Source organism: Oryzias latipes, chromosome 18, assembly GCF_053564925.1.
Source record: "Oryzias latipes strain Hd-rR chromosome 18, Olatipes_Hd-rR_3.1".
In the NCBI taxonomy this organism is placed as follows: domain Eukaryota; kingdom Metazoa; phylum Chordata; class Actinopteri; order Beloniformes; family Adrianichthyidae; genus Oryzias; species Oryzias latipes.
In genome coordinates this window covers 28,571,660-28,593,151 of record NC_136254.1, presented here as the reverse complement: position 1 = coordinate 28,593,151, position 21,492 = coordinate 28,571,660, and the positions used below count along the sequence as shown (strand labels likewise).

At 40.3% G+C, this 21,492-nt stretch overlaps 2 protein-coding genes across 4 annotated transcripts in view; both read right to left on the bottom strand.

The window, feature by feature from the left end:
* The window catches only part of LOC101161675 (uncharacterized), a 30,946-nt gene extending 10,153 nt beyond the window's left edge, over positions 1-20,793 (bottom strand). The window contains exons 1-15 of one of the 3 annotated variants that reach the window (XM_078936249.1): positions 20,230-20,793; positions 19,792-20,043; positions 18,489-18,743; positions 16,017-16,469; positions 15,529-15,780; positions 14,626-14,880; positions 13,896-14,345; positions 13,388-13,639; positions 6,567-6,821; positions 5,720-6,178; positions 4,991-5,242; positions 4,115-4,369; positions 3,516-3,965; positions 2,781-3,032; positions 1,904-2,161 (exon numbers count right to left, since the gene is read on the bottom strand). In XM_078936249.1, coding sequence (XP_078792375.1) covers positions 1,904-2,161; positions 2,781-3,032; positions 3,516-3,965; positions 4,115-4,369; positions 4,991-5,242; positions 5,720-6,178; positions 6,567-6,821; positions 13,388-13,639; positions 13,896-14,345; positions 14,626-14,880; positions 15,529-15,780; positions 16,017-16,469; positions 18,489-18,743; positions 19,792-20,043; positions 20,230-20,740 — 4,861 coding nt within the window. In that variant the 5' untranslated portion in view covers positions 20,741-20,793. The remainder of the gene's footprint in view (positions 1-1,903; positions 2,162-2,780; positions 3,033-3,515; positions 3,966-4,114; positions 4,370-4,990; positions 5,243-5,719; positions 6,179-6,566; positions 6,822-13,387; positions 13,640-13,895; positions 14,346-14,625; positions 14,881-15,528; positions 15,781-16,016; positions 16,470-18,488; positions 18,744-19,791; positions 20,044-20,229) is intronic. The other 2 variants (XM_078936251.1, XM_078936250.1) reach the window with 2 other exon arrangements.
* The window catches only part of LOC144987173 (uncharacterized), a 75,697-nt gene continuing 74,962 nt past the window's right edge, over positions 20,758-21,492 (bottom strand). Inside the window, exon 13 of the mRNA XM_078936253.1 lies at positions 20,758-21,125. Coding sequence (XP_078792379.1) covers positions 20,842-21,125 — 284 coding nt within the window. The 3' untranslated portion in view covers positions 20,758-20,841. The remainder of the gene's footprint in view (positions 21,126-21,492) is intronic.

Here is a 21,492-nt window from a genome sequence, read left to right as displayed (position 1 = left end):
AATGGATCTTAAATAAAATTAATTTTACTTAAAAAAAGGTCAATTTTATATATTCAATTTTATACAGACTGAATATTTTACATCTGACACTGAAGCAATCCCGATAATAAACTCAAGAGCGGCTACAGAAAAAAATGGAACACCTGCCTAAAATGTAAATGTCCAAATCATTTACACTAAATTAAACTTGCAAACATTTGTGAACATAGGAGTTTGGAGTTAACCTCCCTTTCTCTCCTGAAACTTCACCCGGCCATCAACATCAGGATTCAAATCCTGTGCAGCAACACATTAACTGTCATTCAAGTGTGCAAAACACAATGAAATGTCCATTATTATTATTCATTATTATAAGAATCTTTTCCTGGTTACTGCCTGAATTTTGTGGCAACACCTGACTACATCCTGACATTTAATGGGGCGCCATCAGTGACCAGACTGACATTCGACCAGTTCACTCCAACATCGTCCAGCACAGTAACTAGAGAGCTGACTATGTCATCAGCTGTTGTTGTGTCCAACAACTAAAGAAACTTCCCTGTGATGTCTCTTCAGCACATTTAATGAATATGCAAAGCTGTATATATCTGTGCTTTCATTAATCCTTGTTTCTCTTTCGGCTTTTCCCATCAGTGGTCGCCACAGTGAAACAACCTCTCTCCCCAGGAGGAGACGCATGGTTAACTTGGCATTGTTTTTACGCTGGATGCCTTTCCTGACGCAACCCTCTCAACGAACCCGGGCTTGGGACCAGCACATAAGTAGAGAAGGGAACAGGGAGCAGCCCGGATTCGAACCCTGGACTCACGGACGGAAGGCGCCGCAAACCAGCACCAGCTGTGCTTTCATCCATAGCGACTGAAAATGCAATAAATGACTGGATTCCTTCGTTTGGCGCCCAAGTCTCCTCAGAGATCTGTAATCGTGATCCTTGACAGACTTATGCTAGCAAATGTCGACAGCTTTTTAGGATACAACCTTTCTGTGGCCTTCAGCATTTTTTAACAAGTTCACCATCTAAAATGGTTTGGATGTTTGCAACAACTTGTTTGCAATAAGGTAGCTAGCTTTCACTGCTCCATCACTGACATCACGGCTTCAGTAAATGCAGACAGATATTTATCAGTCCAGCTAATAGTTGATAAATCTTATTTTTTTCTTAACTGCAAATGGTGAAACTTTTCTTTACGGTGAGCCTCATTGTGCTGCTGAAAGTTATATTCTCTGAGCACTGTGACCTGTTGATGACATACCAAGCATGCAGGTTTTGAATCCAGCTCTGTGAACAAAGAAAATTGTCCATTTTTCCTGGAAAGCTCAGGACTTCACTTCAACCTTTTTTTCTTTTTGCCAACATTTTGGTCATTAGGGTGTCACTACTGATCATTCATTTAGTAACGTAACATTGGTGAGGCTCACAGGGAACCGAACTATTGCCTAAAGACGCAGAGCTGTTAGGCTTTCCTTTTGTCACATGCAGAGATATGCTGCTTCTCCTGTTTTGCTTTTCCTTTCCTTCCCTTAGCGGCGGAATTGCGCATTTCGATTATTTCTTTAAAAACTCATAACTCGCCACAGGAATGGACTAGAAACGTGCTTTCTTTTTTAAACAAACTTTTGATTTTTACTCTTCATGTCTGGGCCAGACTGAAGCACCTGGCGGGCCGGATACGGCCCGTGGGCCGTATGTTTGACACCCCTGATCTAAAGTCACACTATTGAATCAAAAGTAATCATTATAAGTTGCAGACAAAGAAAAAAGATGACAAGTAATATTGAATGAGGTTTAACTTAGAAATCATTTAGAACAATACTTTTCTGAGACAGTTCCAAAAATATTTTTGAAATGATGTTTTTTGAATGTAACATATTTTTTGTAAATGAAAGAAGTGAATTATCTTACCAGTAAAAGCATCTAAATACTTTGGATTACTTCTGGCGTTCTCAAACACAGAGTAGAGATTGAATGAGTATCTAGTGCCAGCACTGAGAGATGAGACAGTGTAAGTGACTGGTCCATCTCCATCTGATGCAGGAATGATCCTTCGTCCATTATAATAATACTCCAGGACATAACTGGCATTGTTCACTTTACTCCACTGCAGAGTGATGCTGTTGAAACTTGTTCCAAGAAAAATGAATGTTTTTGGATTTGGAGGAGCTGAAACATAAAAGCATTAATGACGTTTCATTAAGTCTTTTAATGAGGCAGTTGTGAAAGTTATTCTCTACCCAGAAAAGTGATGTTAAAGGCTGCTTTAGTGTCTAGAAGACAAGTCATCCATGCATGGAAATGTGGTTCTGTGACAGCAAGCTAAGCCCTTTTTTGGTGTAGAAATGTACTCTGTGACATTTTGTCTGTTTTCATGGCCATTTTACTATTCCTGATTTCTCTTCAGGATTTCTCATCATCCTCCACGCAAGGGAACCAATGCTTTTTATAATAAAATAGTTTCTCAACATTTTTAATCCAAAAATATTGTTATTTTGGTCATTTTTTTTCTCTTTTTCATTGGAAGACATGTTGAAAAACTATTTGAATTTATTTACTGTTTCTGTCAACTTTTTTGAAAAGTAATCCAAATGATGGAGGGGTACTTAAAGATTTGTTTTTTCCATTTGATTTACGTCATTATACCCTGGAATAACAGTTGTGGAAGTGTGATAATAGAGTGATATGCTGTTGTCTTGCAGCTGGACCTGGAAGATTTCTAGTTTCCTCTGGAAGATTCAGCCTTTAAGAGCTTATAAAATTATACAAATCAAATCATTATACATACCAGTGACTGCATCAATGCTGATTCCACTGCTTCTGACATTCTCAAACACAGAGAAGAGAGTGAATGTGTATTTAGTTGCAGCAGTCAGAGATGACACTGTGTAAGTTACAGAGTCATCTGCAGCTGGAGCACTGATGTTTGTTTCTGTGCCATTAAACAGGAGAACAAAGCTGACACTGTTGTTGACTTTGTTCCACCGTAGAGTGATGCTGGTTTCATCTTGACCAGCTGCTCTGAAGCTGTGCTTTGGAACTGAAAGAAAGAAACATCCGTCAATATTACTACTACTGATAGCTTTGTAATAGACTGATTGTTCCAACAAATACTTATCTAATCCTAATGAATTTATATAGTTTATGTGTATTAATATAAAATATTCTTTAATAAAAGAAATTCAACTCTTATTGCTAAAACAATATTAATAGTAAAATGAATGGCAAATTGCGTATACTTATATAGTGCTTTTCTACCTTCTTCAAGGCCCTAAGCACTTTACAGTCACAGACCCATTCACCCAGTAACACACACACATTCACGGGGGCTCCGCTGCTGAACACTGGCACCAGCCTCCCTCCAGAGGCAAAGTAGGGTTCAGTGTCTTGCACAAGGACACTTCGACTCATGGGCGTGAAAGGCGGGAATTGAACCTGCAATCTTACGATCATGGGACAACTGCCCTACCGCTACACCACGGCCGCCCTAAATAAAGCTAAGCAACAGATAACAAAATATTACCTGCACAATATGCAATGTTGCATCCTGGGAGTCTTTGAAGTTTGTAGACATAGTAGTCTCCATAGCAGAGTTTGACTTTAATAGTGTCTGATGTGTAATAACAGCAGGAACTGCCATAGCTATAACACAAAGAGCGTGTTACAGTTTGATTGTATTGAGTTGGATGAGGTTGTGTCATCTGGTAACGGTTATAACTGCTGCATCTGCTGTCTTGTACACAAGTTTCAGGAATCTGAGCGCTGGTTTGTCCCACAAACATGCGATACCAGCCTTCAGTAGAGTAGTAGCTTCCACTACAGTATGAATTTCCATTGATGTTATATTCAGAAAGCCAGTTATCATTCAGTTCAGTGTAATGTTCACAGGCTTCACCACACTGAGCTGTTCCATTGATGATGACACAGTCCTGGCCTGGAGGACAAACAGTCTGTCCACATGAAACATATTGATCTACATTTAAAAGAAGAAATGAGGATATCATTAGTTTTACAGGTTCTTTTTTCTTTAGAAGGAATCACATAAACTTTAATTTATCGGATTTCATAATCTCAAAAATTAGTTATTGTCAATAATTTTACTAATGAAGTGAAATATTTTACCAGTAACAGCCTGAAGTTGCATTTCACTGCCTTTGGCGTTCTCAAACACAGAGTAGAGATTGAATGAGTATCTAGTGCCAGCACTGAGAGATGAGACAGTGTAAGTGACTGGTCCATCTCCATCTGATGCAGGAATGATCCTTCGTCCATTATTATACTCCAGGACATAACTGGCATTGTTCACTTTACTCCACTGCAGAGTGATGCTGTTGAAACTTGTTCCAAGTAAACTGAATGTTTGTGGGTTTGGAGGAGCTGAAACACAAAGTTGGCAATTGAAATAAAATCCTGAAGTAATGTATGTAATTGCAATGATTATGCAAAAAAGACATGATGCTAAAAGTTGGTTACAGTTCTACAAGCTGTTGTCTGCCCGCAATAATGCTAGCAAGTCATGTTGTTTGGTGTTTCACAAAAAACAAATATGACAGAACCTGGAGATTCATGTGAAACCTTCTAGTAACTGCACACATGACAGGCTTAAGCCATAGTTACTATTCTTTGTTACCATGTGCCATTTTGATTTGGCTAATCCTTCATCAAGGGTCAAACAAATTTTGCAATAAAGATATTTAATTTTTGTTCAAGACATCTGTTTGTTGTTACAAAACAATCCCTTGCTTTAGACTTTATAATAGCAGGAATTTGTCAGAACACCTTTTTTGCATTTTATGTCCCTCAAAGTTCCATTCTATATGAAAAAATTATGGGGGGGAAAAATTAAATAGGGTTTGATGACCACATGGTTAAAATCCATGTTTTTAGATGAGTAAAACAAATGCTGTGGTCTGTTGTGCAGCTGTGAGGCGTTTTGTTCCTTGCAAAACATTCATATTCTAAATTCTTTTAAAATTCAAATCAACTCTTTATACATACCAGTTACTGCATCAATGCTGATTCCACTGCTTCTGACATTCTCAAACACAGAGAAGAGAGTGAATGTGTATTTAGTTGCAGCAGTCAGAGATGACACTGTGTAAGTTACAGAGTCATCTGCAGCTGGAGCACTGATGTTTGTTTCTGTGCCATTAAACAGGAGAACAAAGCTGACACTGTTGTTGACTTGGTTCCACCGTAGAGTGATGCTGGTTTCATCTTGACCAGCTGCTCTGAAGCTGTGCTTTGGAACTGAAACAGAAAGAAACATCTTTAAATGTTTACTAATGATAGCTTCATAATAGAATGATTGGTTCAAAAAATATTTATCTAATCTTAACTGATTTATATAGTCTATGTGTATTAATATAAAATATTCTTTAATAAAAGAAGTTCAACTCTTATTGCTAAAACAATATTTATAGTAAGATTGATGGCGTATACTTATATAGTGCTTTTCTACCTTATTCAAGGCCCTAAGCACTTTTACAGTCACAGACCCATTCACCCAGTCACACACACACATTCACAGTGGTTCCGCTGTTGAACACTGGCGCCAACCTGCCTCCAGGGGCAAGGTAGGGTTCAGTGTCTTGCCCAAGGACACTTTGACTCATGGGCATGAAAGGCAGGAATTGAACCTGCAAGCTTATGATCGTGGATCGACTGCCCTACCGCTGCACCACGGCCGCCTTAGATAAAGCTAAGCAACTGATAACAAAATATTACCTGCACAATATGCAGTGTTGCATCCTGGGAGTCTTTGAAGTTTGTAGACATAGTAGTCTCCATAGCAGAGTTTGACCTTAATAGTGTATGAGGATGTGTAATAGCAGCAGGAACTGCCATAACTATAACACAAAGAGCGTGTTACAGTTTGATTGTATTGAGTTGGATGAGGTTGTGTCATCTGCAAATGATAATAACTGCTGCTACATCTGCTGTCTTGTACACAAGTTTCAGGAATCTGAGCGCTGGTTTGTCCCACAAACATGCGATACCAGCCTTCAGGGGAGGAGTAGCTTCCTCTACAGTATGAATTTCCATTTATGTTATATTCAGAAAGCCAGTTATCATTCAGTTCAGTGTAATGTTCACAGGCTTCACCACACTGAGCTGTTCCATTGATGATGACACAGTCCTGGTCTGGAGGACAAACAGTCTGTCCACATGAAACATATTGGTCATCTATATTTAGAAAGAAAAATTAAAGACGATACTTTTAGACACTGTTAAATGAAAAAATGTTCAGCATTACATTATACATGGAAAACAGGTTTTTAATTTAGTCGGATCTTAAAGTCAACATCATCTAAATTCACACCATTGAATCAAAAGTAATCATTATTAGGTGCAGACTAAGAAAAAAGATAGCAAGTAACATTGAATGAGGTTTAACTTAGAAACCATTTAGGACAATATTTTTCTGAGACAGTTCCTAAAATATCTTTGAAACTGGGCTTTTTGAAATGAAACATATTTTTAGTAAGTTGAGACAGTTCTTAAAATATTTTTGAAACTGGGCTTTTTGAAATGAAACATATTTTTAGTAAGTTGATCAAGTTAAACATCTTACCAGTAACAGCCAGAAGTTGCATTTCACTGCCTCTGGCGTTCTCAAACACAGAGTAGAGACTAAATGAGTAATAAGTGCCAGCACTGAGAGATGAGACAGTGTAAGTGACTGGTCCATCTCCATCTGATGCAGGAATGATCCTTCGTCCATTATCATACTCCAGGACATAACTGGCATTGTTCACTTTACTCCACTGCAGAGTGATGCTGTTGAAACTTGTTCCAAGTAAACTGAATGTTTTTACATTTGGAGGAGCTGAAAGACAAAAGCATTATTGAAGCTTTGTTAAGTTTTTTAATGAGACAGTTGTGAAAGTTATTCTCTGCCCAGAAAAGTGATGTTAAAGGCTGCTTTAGTGTCTAGAAGACAAGTCATCCATGCATGGAAATGTGGTTCTGTGACAGCAAGGTAAGCCCTTTTTGGTGTAGAAATGTACTTTGTGACATTTTTTTATCGTTTTCATGGCCATTTTACTATTCCTGATTTCTCATCAATTTAATCAAATCAAATCTATTTCTCACTGTCTTTCCCCATCAGTAAGGGGGTAATGGATGTGAAAAAAGGGGGGCTGTGTGTAGGTACGGGGAGGGGGGCCCTATTTTTAATTTTTAATTTTGTGCTTTTTTATTTTAATTTTCATGCTAGTCATTATATTATTTATTTTGTTTTGTTTTAATGTAAAACACTTTATGTTTTACTTTTATATGAAAAGTGCTTTATAAACAGTTATGAAAGTTTTCCAGTAATTCCCGGAAATCCGGGTTTTTGAGCAATTGGATCGTATCTTCCGGGAAATAAAGACCGCTGTAGGTACAATAACCGTTCGGCCTGGAACATCCGTTCGGGGTCCTTGGACTAATGCTGACGTCACATTATGTGATTGGCTGTCCGTTGGCCCGATGACGTGTCAGATAGTGATTGGTCTGGACAAAGTACGATACCACCATAGACGAAAATATTATGACGTCTGTTGTAAACAAACAAAGCTATGTTATTGTCATGGTTTGAGTTTCTTTTGTATTGGTTTTTGCTTTCTGTCTTGTTCTGTCATGTTTATGTTCTGTTTTCTGTTTTATTTTGAAAGGTTTCCTGTCTTGTTTCTTGAGTTTTACTTCCTTTGGTCCCCATCTGCCCTGATGGTGTTCACCTGTGTCTTGTCTGCCCTGTCTGTATATAAGTCTTGTCTCTGCCTTCCTCCTGTGTTGGTCCATTAGCCTTTGTCTCGGTGTTCACGTCTTCATGCCATGTTCCTTGTCTCATGCCACGTCACAGTGAGTTTTTGTTTTTGGTTTTGTCATCCTGCTCTGCAGCGCCTTTTGTTTTGTATTAAACCCTTTAGTCCTGAACCCGTTGGCCTCCCGCCTCTGCATTCTGGGTCCTACCGGCTGTCGAGCCACCCCACCACCGTGTCAGAATGGACCAACCTAACTTTTTCCTAGACCCAGCACAGCGGGACATGTGGCTTCGTGAGGCCTACTGCCAGGAAGCCGAGCGTACAAGGTCTTACTGGGTTTTTGACCAGGCCCAGTTTACCTCGTATGCCTGGAGTGGGAGGCACCTGGACTTCACAGGGAGCCGTCTTGCCCTGAGGGGGGGTCATCGTCACCGTCGTCCCCGCCGTCCCCTACAACTACGTCCAGTGGTGGTCCCGGATGCACCCCTGCCCCGTCCTGTTCCAGTGGTGGTCCCGGACACACCCCGCCCCGTCCCGGCTCCCAGGGGGGTGCAGCCTGCGCCCCGCCCCGTCCCGGCTCCCAGGGGGGTGCAGGCTGCGCCCCGCCCCGTCCCGGCTCCCAGGGGGGTGCCGCCTGCGCCCCGACCCGTTCCAGCTCCCAGGGGGGTGCCGCCTGAACCCCGACCGGTCCCCGCTTCCACTGGCACGCCTGACCCGCCAGAGCTCGGCTCCGGGCCTGACCCGCCAGAGCTCGGCTCCGGGCCTGACCCGCCAGAGCTCGGCTCCGGGCCTGACCCGCCAGAGCTCGGCTCCGCGCCTGACCCGCCAGAGCTCGGCTCCGCGCCTGACCCGCCAGAGCTCGGCTCCGCGCCTGGCCCGACCCGCCGGCCGACTGCTGGCCCGACCCGCCGGCCGAACCGCCGCCCGACTCCACGCCCGACTCCACGCCCGACTCCACGCCCGACTCCACGCCCGACTCGGCGCCCGACTCCACGCCCGACTCCACGCCCGACTCCACGCCTGGCCAGACCGCTCGGCCCCGCGGCCGTCCGCCGGACCTGCCTCGCCGGACGGCGCGGACCCCCTGCCGTCCTCCGGACTCCTTGGACTCTTATGCCCGTCGAGGTTTGTCCTCCGGGGACCCCCCCTCAGTTGACTTTTGGAACCTCGGAGCCGTTCCTTGAGGGGGGGGTACTGTCATGGTTTGAGTTTCTTTTGTATTGGTTTTTGCTTTCTGTCTTGTTCTGTCATGTTTAAGTTCTGTTTCCTGTTTTATTTTGAAAGGTTTCCTGTCTTGTTTCTTGAGTTTTACTTCCTTTGGTCCCCATCTGCCCTGATGGTGTTCACCTGTGCCTTGTCTGCCCTGTCTGTATATAAGTCTTGTCTCTGCCTTCCTCCTGTGTTGGTCCATTAGCCTTTGTCTCGGTGTTCACGTCTTCATGCCATGTTCCTTGTCTCATGCCACGTCACAGTGAGTTTTTGTTTTTGGTTTTGTCATCCTGCTCTGCAGCGCCTTTTGTTTTGTATTAAACCCTTTAGTCCTGAACCCGTTGGCCTCCCGCCTCTGCATTCTGGGTCCTACCGGCTGTCGAGCCACCCCACCACCGTGTCAGAATGGACCAACCTAACTTTTTCCTAGACCCAGCACAGCGGGACATGTGGCTTCGTGAGGCCTACTGCCAGGAAGCCGAGCGTACGAGGTCTTACTGGGTTTTTGACCAGGCCCAGTTTACCTCGTATGCCTGGAGTGGGAGGCACCTGGACTTCACAGGGAGCCGTCTTGCCCTGAGGGGGGGTCATCGTCACCGTCGTCCCCGCCGTCCCCTACAACTACGTCCAGTGGTGGTCCCGGATGCACCCCTGCCCCGTCCTGTTCCAGTGGTGGTCCCGGACACACCCCGCCCCGTCCCGGCTCCCAGGGGGGTGCAGCCTGCGCCCCGCCCCGTCCCGGCTCCCAGGGGGGTGCAGGCTGCGCCCCGCCCCGTCCCGGCTCCCAGGGGGGTGCCGCCTGCGCCCCGACCCGTTCCAGCTCCCAGGGGGGTGCCGCCTGAACCCCGACCGGTCCCCGCTTCCACTGGCACGCCTGACCCGCCAGAGCTCGGCTCCGGGCCTGACCCGCCAGAGCTCGGCTCCGGGCCTGACCCGCCAGAGCTCGGCTCCGGGCCTGACCCGCCAGAGCTCGGCTCCGGGCCTGACCCGCCAGAGCTCGGCTCCGGGCCTGACCCGCCAGAGCTCGGCTCCGCGCCTGACCCGCCAGAGCTCGGCTCCGCGCCTGGCCCGACCCGCCGGCCGACTGCTGGCCCGACCCGCCGGCCGAACCGCCGCCCGACTCCACGCCCGACTCCACGCCCGACTCCACGCCCGACTCCACGCCCGACTCCATGCCCGACTCGGCGCCCGACTCCACGCCCGACTCCACGCCTGGCCAGACCGCTCGGCCCCGCGGCCGTCCGCCGGACCTGCCTCGCCGGACGGCGCGGACCCCCTGCCGTCCTCCGGACTCCTTGGACTCTTATGCCCGTCGAGGTTTGTCCTCCGGGGACCCCCCCTCAGTTGACTTTTGGAACCTCGGAGCCGTTCCTTGAGGGGGGGGTACTGTCATGGTTTGAGTTTCTTTTGTATTGGTTTTTGCTTTCTGTCTTGTTCTGTCATGTTTAAGTTCTGTTTCCTGTTATATTTTGAAAGGTTTCCTGTCTTGTTTCTTGAGTTTTACTTCCTTTGGTCCCCATCTGCCCTGATGGTGTTCACCTGTGCCTTGTCTGCCCTGTCTGTATATAAGTCTTGTCTCTGCCTTCCTCCTGTGTTGGTCCATTAGCCTTTGTCTCGGTGTTCACGTCTTCATGCCATGTTCCTTGTCTCATGCCACGTCACAGTGAGTTTTTGTTTTTGGTTTTGTCATCCTGCTCTGCAGCGCCTTTTGTTTTGTATTAAACCCTTTAGTCCTGAACCCGTTGGCCTCCCGCCTCTGCATTCTGGGTCCTACCGGCTGTCGAGCCACCCCACCACCGTGTCAGTTATAGGGCAACATTGTCTTCTAAACATGCTTTTATTATTGTTATGATTATTATTGAATGCATGTTTGCGTATAGTTTTTATAATCCCTGCGCCCAGTGCTTTATTATTGGCAGATCGGACCCGGAAGCACAACATTTAGCCGTGCTAACAACATTTTCAGCCATAATGGCTGAACTTAAACTGGAATAACAAGCGGATTGTGGCAAAATCTTTTTATAAAAATTACAAAGAATATTGTCAGACACAATTTATGAAGGAAAATAACTTTATGTTACAAAAGGGAACGTGAAATTAAAATATGTAGAGCCCGAGCAGATCTCCACACTACGTAGTCTGTCCAAGTGGGGCTACCGTAGTGTGACGTTTCCTTCAGTCAATAGGACCCTGAACGGTAGTTCCAGGCCGAACGGTTATTGTACCTACACCTGATCTCTATGGACAAATCGCTTTCCGGATGAAATAAATGTCTGAAATTGGCGAATTTTCGTTTTATTTTCTATATTTCTCCGTGGATCACTTTCTCTATGGGCACGGCTATCTTGTCTTCCTGGCCTAATTGACCAATCGCTTTTAGTTAATCGGACGTTTTAGTTGCTTTCGGATGCGTCGACGGCTCAGATGGGCTCTGTCTGTAACACTTGGTCAGCGGACCCACGCTAAACTTTTACAAACAAATCTGAAGAGTTTACGATTAAATTTGTGTTAAAATAATGGCGGGCATCGTCATTTTTGAGCGTGGTTTCGACCCCAGTTGTGAGAAGAAGATAAAAACAAATTTAAGTGGTCTTGGCTGGAGGAAAAAGACAAATATGGCGATTTCTTTTCAACGTACGTTCGCAAGACAAATGTTGGAGGTGAGTACATTTGTTGTTCAGAATTTCACTCTCCGTTCTAATACAATTAGTTACGGTGGAAATTATGCAGAGATTAAGTAAGGGTAATGGCTGACAAAGTGTGCGTTATTTATTACTTTTTTCACGTCGGACGGTTGCCTCCGCGAAGTAATAACGCACGCTTAGGCCATTAACCCGCTTATACCATGGTCACTTACAAAAGCAATACATCAACCAGTTTTTAGTCCTTAATTGTTTTTTTTTCCGATTTGAATTGCTTTTCTCACAAAAAACTGACTATATCGCGCCGCATCACGTAACACATAGTCCGTCGCGCCGCACCACCGCTGCAGTCAAGATTCAGCGATATATAGATGCTGATCATCCCGATGGGTTGAATAAAGCATCAGTTCAGAGAGAAAGTTCACCTCTTACCGCTTGTTTTTGTCCAAATGATGAAGCAAAAGGTTGTTTTAAAGAAACCAGCGCAGTGATACAATAAGTTAAGCTAGGTGACCGGAATCAGGTTTTAATGCACACCCAGCAGCCAATCAGAATCGAGTATTCAACCGGACCATGTTATGATACATGCTTTTACATTGTTTGAACCCCCCCCTTGTAGATTTTCTTGATCAAAACTGAAACTTTTGAATACATTTCTCTACCTAATTTATTTGTATTTCCTAATTACCATTATTTAGATCAGTTTTGCTCAAAAACATATTATTGACATTAATTAATTATAATTATAAGTATTTGGTGGTTTGGGCCCACACTACCTTAAAAAAGAATGTTTACAATGTTTAATTTTGTTTGTATGTTTATTTTGATATTTCCCAGATTACTAAGTATTGGTGTTAAAGAATTGATGTATTATGTTATAGAAAGATAGTTTAAAGCAGATCCCATATTTTGATGAATTTATAGTTTGAGAAAACAGTATTTCTACAGTAGAAATGGTTCAAATAAATGAGGTACTTTCATAGATTATCATAGTTACTGGTGTTCTTTTTGCCATTTGGGGCTTTGATGTTACTATATTTTAGCAATTGTATGTTTTGCAGCTTTTAGGAAAAGCCTAGATTGTAGGATTGTTACTTTTAGCAATTATCTAAATTCTTTTTAGGACCAGCAAGTCCTTATTGGTAAGTCAAACTAGGGGTTTGAATGACAAATCATTATGCTCTAATTAGTCTTAGTTTCTTGATTAAGAAGTGAATAACTAGCTGCCAGAACGTACCAGAATTCATCTAACACCATGTATTTTTCAAAAATTTCGCTCCGCGCCCGTTATATCGCTCAAAGAAAAGGTCAGGGATTTTTTCCTTGCCTGACGTTCATCACTGTATAAATAAAGTTCAATTTGATTTGATCAATGATTCTTTATGTAACGGAATCAGTAATTTTTATGGTAAATAGTTGCTAAACATATTTGATCCAGAAATATTGTTAATTTAGTCATTCTTTTTTCATTCTTTTTCATTGGAAGACATGTAAAACTATATGTATGTATTTACTGTTTCTGTCAACTTTTCTTAATAGTTATTCAAATGTATTTGAAGATTTGTTTTTTTTTTCATTTAATTTACATCACTATACCTTGGAATAACAAATATGGATGTGTGATAAAAGAGTGATATGATAGAAACAGGTTGTAAAAGATCCATATTATTAGCTGCAAGTCAATAAATTCTTTCAGCTGTTGTCTTGCAGCTGGACCTGGAAGATTTCATGTTTCTTCTTGAAGATTCAGCCTTTAAGAGCTTTTAAAACCATAGAAATCAACTCATTATACATACCAGTGACTGCATCAATGCTGATTCCACTGCTTCTGACATTGTCAAACACAGAGAAGAGAGTGAATGTGTATTTAGTTGCAGCAGTCAGAGATGACACTGTGTAAGTTACAGAGTCATCTGCAGCTGGAGCACTGATGTTTGTTTCTGTGCCATTAAACAGGAGAACAAAGCTGACACTGTTGTTGACTTTGTTCCACCGTAGACTGATGCTGGTTTGATCTTGACCAGCTGCTCTGAAGCTGTGCTTTGGTACTGAAACAGGAAAAAAATGTTTTTAATAAACACTTGTATTAATTTAAAAACCTTTTTGTATTACTATAGGGCGTTGTCTCCAACACACATGTTAATGTCCTCTAGACATCGTTTTTATGTAGTTTTTTCCAGTATCAGATCAAGCATGACATTGATGCCAAAATTGTGTTCTTAGCTTTTAGGGATAACAAAAACAGAAATATATTTAAATAGGTTTTGTGTAACTGTACTGACATATTTCCAAACAAAACAGTACCTGCACAATATGCAGTGTTGCATCCTGGGAGTCTTTGAAGTTTGTAGACATAAAAATCTCCAAAGCAGAGTTTGACCTTAATAGTGTCTGATGTGTAGGAGCAGCAGGAACCATAATAACTTTGACACAGAGAGCGTGTTACAGTTTGATTGTATTGAGTTGGATGAGGTTGTGTCATCTGGTAACGGCCATAACTGCTGCATCTGCTGTCTTGTACACAAGTTTCAGGAATCTGAGCGCTGGTTTGTCCCACAAACATGCGATACCAGCCTTCAGCAAAATAGTAGCTTCCACTACAGTATGAATTTCCATTGATGTTATATTCAGAAAGCCAGTTATCATTCAGTTCAGTGTAATGTTCGCAGGCTTCTCCACACTGAGCTGTTCCATTGATGATGACACAGTCCTGGTCTGGAGGACAAACAGTCTGTCCACATGAAACATATTGATCTACATTTGAAAAGAGGAGAGAAATGAGGAAATTACCGGTACTAGTTTTACAGGTTCTGTTTTCATCAGAAGGTTTTACAAAAACTTTACTTTATTGGATTTAATTATCTCAAAAATGTCATTTAAAGTAAAGAAAATAAGAACAGCCGATGTTTGCATTTGATTTCTTCACTTTAAAAGCAATACATTCAACTTCATTTTTATTCGTAAGTCAGTTATTGTTGTAAGTCTTATATTTAGATATGATCAATACTTTTACTGCTGAAGTGAAACATCTTACCAGTAACAGCCTGAAGTTGCATTTCACTGCCTCTGGCGTTCTCAAACACAGAGTAGAGACTGAAATAGTATGAAGTGCCAGCACTGAGAGAAGAGACAGTGTAAGTGACTGGTCCATCTCCATCTGATGCAGGAATGATCTTTCGTCCATTATTATACTCCAGGACATAACTGGCATTGTTCACTTTACTCCACTGCAGAGTGATGCTGTTGAAACTTGTTCCAAGTAAACTGAATGTTTGTGGGTTTGGAGGAGCTGAAAGACAAAGTCGGTAAATTAATTAAAATCCTAAATTTAAAGAATTTAGAATAAATAATTTAGAAATAAAGAATGTGAGTGATTGTAATGATTATTCAAAAAAGACATGATGCTAAAATTTTGATAATTTACTACAAGCCATTGTCTGGATGCATAAATGTATGCAACAATGCTAGCAAGTCATGGTGTCTTGATTTTAGGAAAGTTTCATATTTCAGAAACATGTGACAGAACTCCTGGAGATTCATGTGAAACCTTCTAGAAACTGCATACATGACAGGATTAAGCTATAGCTATTATTTTTAGTTAGCATGAACCATTTTGCTTTGGTTCATCCCTCAACAAGGGTCATCCAGATGTTGCAACAGATATTTTTAATTTTTGTTCCAGACAGCTGTTTGTTGTGACAAAACAATCCCTTGTTTTAGACTTAATAGCAGGAATTTGTTAAAAACACAAGTTCTATTTTATCTCACAAATAATTGAAAATTCTTGTTAAAAAAATGTTTGAAGACCAAGTTGTTAAAATTCATTTTTTTATGTGTAAAATAAATGCTGTAGTCTGTTCTGCAGCTGTGAGGCCTTCTGTTCCATGCAAAAGATTCAGCTTTTAATAGATTTTACAAATCAACTCATTATACATACCAGTGAATGCATCAATGCTGATTCCACTGCTTGTGACATTGTCAAACACAGAGAAGAGAGTGAATGTGTATTTAGTTGCAGCAGTCAGAGATGACACTGTGTAAGTTACAGAGTCATCTGCAGCTGGAGCACTGATGTTTGTTTCTGTGCCATTAAACAGGAGAACAAAGCTGACACTGTTGTTGACTTTGTTCCACCGTAGAGTGATGCTGGTTTCATCTTGACCAGCTGCTCTGAAGCTGTGCTTTGGAACTGAAACAGGAAAAAGAAACATCTTTAAATATGTAATTAAAAAAAATTATACTGATGCATATTCATGTTAGCTTCATCATAGCCACATTGCTCCAACAGTTTTTTAATGTATTCCTAATAGATTGTTAAACTGTAGTGTGTCTATAAAGTATATACAGTAATTGCAGCAAGTTTAACACTATTGCTAAAACAATGATTCTAACAAAGAAGGTGATGAGTTGAATAACAAAATTTACCTGCACAATATGCAGTGTTGCATCCTGGGAGTGTTTGAAGTTTGTAGACATAGAAATCTCCATAGCAGAGTTTGACCTTAATACTGTATGAGTATGTGTAGGAGCAGCAGGAACTACCATAACTATAACACAAAGAGCGTGTTACAGTTTGATTGTATTGAGTTGGATGAGGTTGTGTCATCTGGTAACGATTATAACTGCATCTGCTGTCTTGTACACAAGTTTCAGGAATCTGAGCGCTGGTTTGTCCCACAAACATGCGATACCAGCCTTCAGGAGAGTAGTAGTTTCCATTACAGTATGGATTTCCATTGATGTTATATTCAGAAAGCCAGTTATCATTCAGTTCAGTGTAATGTTTACAGGCTTCTCCACACTGAGCTGTTCCATTGATGATGACACAGTCCTGGTCTGGAGGACAAAAGGTCTGTCCACATGGAAAATATGGCTGATCTGTTGTTGTAAAAAAGCAACCAATTAAAACTTGTTCACCTTTTGAAGACAGGCAAGAATGCTCATTTATTCAAAAGATTTTCCACAACAGTGTTTTCAACCTTTTTGCACACTTTTTTTTTGCACACTGTTCTTGACAAAAATTCTGCGGCACAATAGCATCCAAAAAAAAAAAAAAGAAATTAGGAGAAGCTCATAGTCTGTATTGATTTACAGCCCCTCCACAAGCTCACGTGCATATCTGTGATAATTGTGACAGAAAAAGCTGAAAGCTGCAGCTGTTTTTTCAAAAAGATATAATAAATTTTAAGTTAAAATATTTAAAAACTCTTAGATGTGTGTTCATTGTTTTAAGACGTTGAACACGAAGACTCATTGTGCGCCGAGACACTGTCACTATAACCCAATGCATGGGAGATGTAGTGTGAAAACGGCTGGAGATCGTTTCTCTGAGCTTCATTGTTTTGTTCACTTGTTCCACGGTCTGATACCAGATTCTGCGGAAAGCTAAACGGCTAAAGATGAGCTTTAGCTGGGATATTTGTTGGAACTGAGACTCTTTACGAGTTAAATCAGAACAAGGAAGTAAAGACTTTAACCACTTCTGATTGGTCAGACTGATGACGTGTGATTAAGCCTACAAGAATGATTGGTGGAGACAGTTAAAGGGGCGGGACTTTTTCAAAAACAGCTGACGCTATGTCTAAATCGCGATACCGTTATTCTATTGTCTTTAATAGAATCAAATAATGTGACAAAGGTGGATAAAGGTGGAAAGATTTCATGTAATCCATGGACACCAGTGAAGATCACAAATCATTGAAGAAAAAAGGTTCAGAGCACTGTCTAGTGGGTCTAGATGACCCAACTCCCAATGTTAAAGTGCCTAGGATAGCACAAGGGGGTTCATCTCTCAACGACAGTAGTTTTAGAGATCCAAGCTTATTTGCATTAGTACTTCTCACAGTACTGTCTTTTTTCTACATTAATGTTCTTCTTCTTCAAAAAAAAACCAAAAACATTCTAATACTATCACGAAACAGTGGGTGCAGCTAAATAAGCTTCTAATAGGACCCATTTAGAAGAAACAGGTACATTACTCATTGTTTTGGAGGATCAGGGAGTAATTGTGTTGTCTCCACGATTTCTTTTTTACAAAGCTTTTTATAGCTTTTAAGAGTGATTTAAATGGGTTGGTTAGCTTTTTTAAACTTTAACATTTTTTGCTGGCTTTTAGAAGTCTCCAAAACGTTTCACTAGCTTTTGCAGTTATCGGTAGGTGCCCTTTAGAAGAAGACAAGGGCACTTCAATAGCAGTTTTGAGGTATCATGAGTAATTAACTTTTAATAGCTTTCCAAAGATAATTGAAAAGTTTTTTCATAGTGATTTATATCACTTTCACAGCTTTTGAAAGTTATTTCTAGAATTTCCTCAAAGAGTTATTATGTAACATTGAAAGATGTTTCTGATTTTTTTGTCTTATTTAGCAGGTGTTAATAGCTGTTATTTTGTTGCCTTCAAAAGTTTTAATAAGCACTTATACATTAATTAACTATTGGCTTTAGTTTTTCATATCTACACCATCTAGCAAATCTTCTAGTATGTTCTGTTTAGAAGAAACATGCACTTAACACAAGGTTTTGAGTGATCATGGGTAATTCCTATTCTTATTTCTTATGGGAAACATTTTTCAGAAAAATATTAACTTCAAATAAACTATATCAGCTTTTCGTACCAAAAGTAATACTACACTTTTTACAATGGAGCTTTACAAAGTACTTTTTATTGCACCTTGATGTCTGCATTCGCCTTGAAGAAGTGCACTAAAAATCCTACAAAACCCAAGTTGTTGGATAACATACTCTGAATGCTTTCAGTAATCAGACAATGATTCTGTTTGATACGTCTTTTGTGGATGTAAAACTCTGTTGATTGTATTGTTTGTGCATTGTTCTTGCTATGATTGCTAGAAATGAACCATTTTTCTTTCTGCAAATGTTTAAAGTGAAAGATCTTACCAGTTAAAGCTTGAAGCTGAACTCCACCACTTTTGGCGTTTTCAAACACAGAGAAAAGAGTAAAAGTGTAGGCAGTGTCAGCACTGAGAGAAGAAACTGTATAAGTTATTGGTCCATCTCCATCTGAGGCAGAAATATTCTTCCATCCTTGATTGTACTGGAGAACATAGCTGGCAAAGTTCACTTTACTCCACTGCAAAGTGACGCTTCTGTCAGTTTTTGTCACTACTCTGAAAACTTCCACATTTTGAGGAGCTGAAACAAAATGAAAAAGACAGTAACGATTTTTTAAATTCCAGACATTAGTTTAAAAATGCAAATTCTTCTGCTGTCTTTAGTAAAAATTGACACCAGGCTAAAGATATGTTATTTTAGGTAAATATTGACTTTTCAAAATGGTAATCATTAATATAAATTTCTTATTTCAAACACCGACTCCTAGTGTTGTTTTGAGAAATGCAGGGTAGAAGCTTAGCTGTCGCACACAGTTTTGTTTTTTTACCAAAATGTTCTTTCAATTACCAGTATTATGTAATACGAGTACTATATGCTTGAAAAAGTGCTTTGGAGTACATTTTTTTTTTTTTTTTTTTACAACTTTATTGAACAAAGCATAAGCATACAAAATCCAGCATCAAAGACTCAGAAAGAGCATCAGCAGTGATAGTCAATGTCATCAATCCAAACTTATTAAATCATTTCAAGAAGAAAAAAATAATAATAATAAAATAATCAGAAATATATCCAAAATAGAATATGCTGATAGAAAAATAAATTATCTTAAAATATATAAAAGGGGATTACAAAATAATGATAATAATATTTATAATACAAAGTTTTCTTAGAGGAGGGGATTACCTATCGTGCTTTGGAGTACATGTGTTTTAGGGCAGCCTAACGTTTGTGCAATAAATACTCACTCAATGCCTGACATAAAAAAAAACATTTGTAATGGTTACTGCTAAAAAAAAAGACAAATGGAAAATTGTCTTTTTAAAAGTTAAACTGTTTTTAAATTTTACAACTCAAATTTGGCGTTGTTAGCCGTTTTTTTCTTGTAGATGCGTGGTCCCACGGGTGAACTCTAGTAATCCGATTAATATGTATATTTTTGTCTTGCTCAATGAGCCTGTATCTGAATCTATGGATGATATCACAAATAACCACTTTAGATGAGATATTTCTGTATTTCTTACATTGTTCTTTGTTTGTTTATCGCCTAAAAAGATGTGTATTAAATATAACTGTTGGAGATGCAAATGAGCTTCAATACCAATAAGTATATCATCTTTACTTCTCTTACCAGTGACTGCATCAATGCTGATTCCACTGCTTCTAACATTTCCAAACACAGAGAAGAGAGTGAATGTGTATTTAGTCGCAGGAGTCAGAGATGAGATTGTGTTAGTTGCTGGTCCACTTCCTGCTGGAGCACTGATGTTTGACTCTGTTCCATTAAACTGCAGAACAAAGCTGACACTGCTGTTCACTGGATTCCACAGCAGAGTGATGCTGGTCTCATTTTGGCCTGATGATCTGAAGCCATGAGGAGGAACTGAAACAGGACCAAAAAGCAACATTTTCTCAATATTTGATATAGTCATGTGTCTTTGAGATTTCTGTTTTCTCGAATTGCTTTTCTTTTTAGCTTTTCTGCCTACAATCTAAAACAACATCAATAGGTGTGTAATAATGCAAAATATTATGTAACTTTTCAATGCAAGAGCTCATGACAATTTACCTGGACAATAAGAGTAGCCACATCCAGGCAGTCTTGGAAGTTTGTACACATAAAAGTCTCCATAGCAGAGTCTTGCCATGATGTTGTAAGAGTAATAGGAGTAGTAGCAGTCACTATCCCTTGCATAGGATGCAGAGAGAGTTACACTTTCATTATAACGAACAGGATGAGATGTTCTCACCCAATAACGATTTAAAGAGCTGCATCTGCTTTCTTGAACACACGTTTCAGGAATTTGAGCACTGCTTTGTCCCAAGAACATGCGATACCAATCGGATGAATAAGAATTTCCACCACACAAGGAGTTCCCATTGACGTTGTATTCAGACAGCCAATCATCATTTAGTACAGTGTAGCGCTGACAGCCATCCAGACATTGGGAAGTTCCATTGACATTGATGCAGACGTGGTCAGAAGGACACAACCCCTGTCCACAGGGAAGATGCTGGTGGTCTACATTCAAATAAACAGAAAAAATATAAAAATAAAAACTAGTAGAAATGGAAAACATGTGCTCAAAAGATGTTAAGGTGTTAAAAAACACAGAAAAATAAAAAATCCAACCTAATAACTTAGGTTTAGCAAATCAGTGCTTCTTTCAGTTTCAGTATTCTAGTAGTAAAAGTCTAGAAACTTCTTACCAGTAAAAACTCTCAGTGGTACTCCAGTACTTCTGGCATTCTCAAACACAGAGTAAAGAGTACACATGTATACAGTGGCAGGATTGAGTGATGAGACGGTATAAGTCACTGGTCCGTCTTCATCTGATGCAGGAATGGTCTTCCATTGCTGGTTATACTGGAGGATATAACCAGTACCTCTGACCTTACTCCACTGCAGAGTCATGCTGGTGTCATTTAGTCCAATTAACGTGAAGTTCTCTACATTTTGAGGAGCTGCAGACAAAACATATGTTTTTGCAGATGTTTCCAATAGTGTCTCACAACCATTCTACTTAGTTGGGCATTGGAAAAAAAGCTATTTTTGAATGAAAGAAAGAATATAACATTTTGTCCTATGAATACCAGTAATCAGAAGATTATTGTAAAGTCCTAACAGTCTATTTCTTTGCCTTCATACTTTTTTTTGCAGTAAATTTTTTTTTCATCCTCTCCTCTCCTTATTGCAGTACATTTAGCTAGACTTTTTCAGGTTATATATGTTAAAATGCCATCTTCAATTATTAAAATAATGCAACTTTATTAGTGTTTCTGAAGACATGACATTATTTAAAGCCAAAGGCTTTTATAAATGTTTTGACAT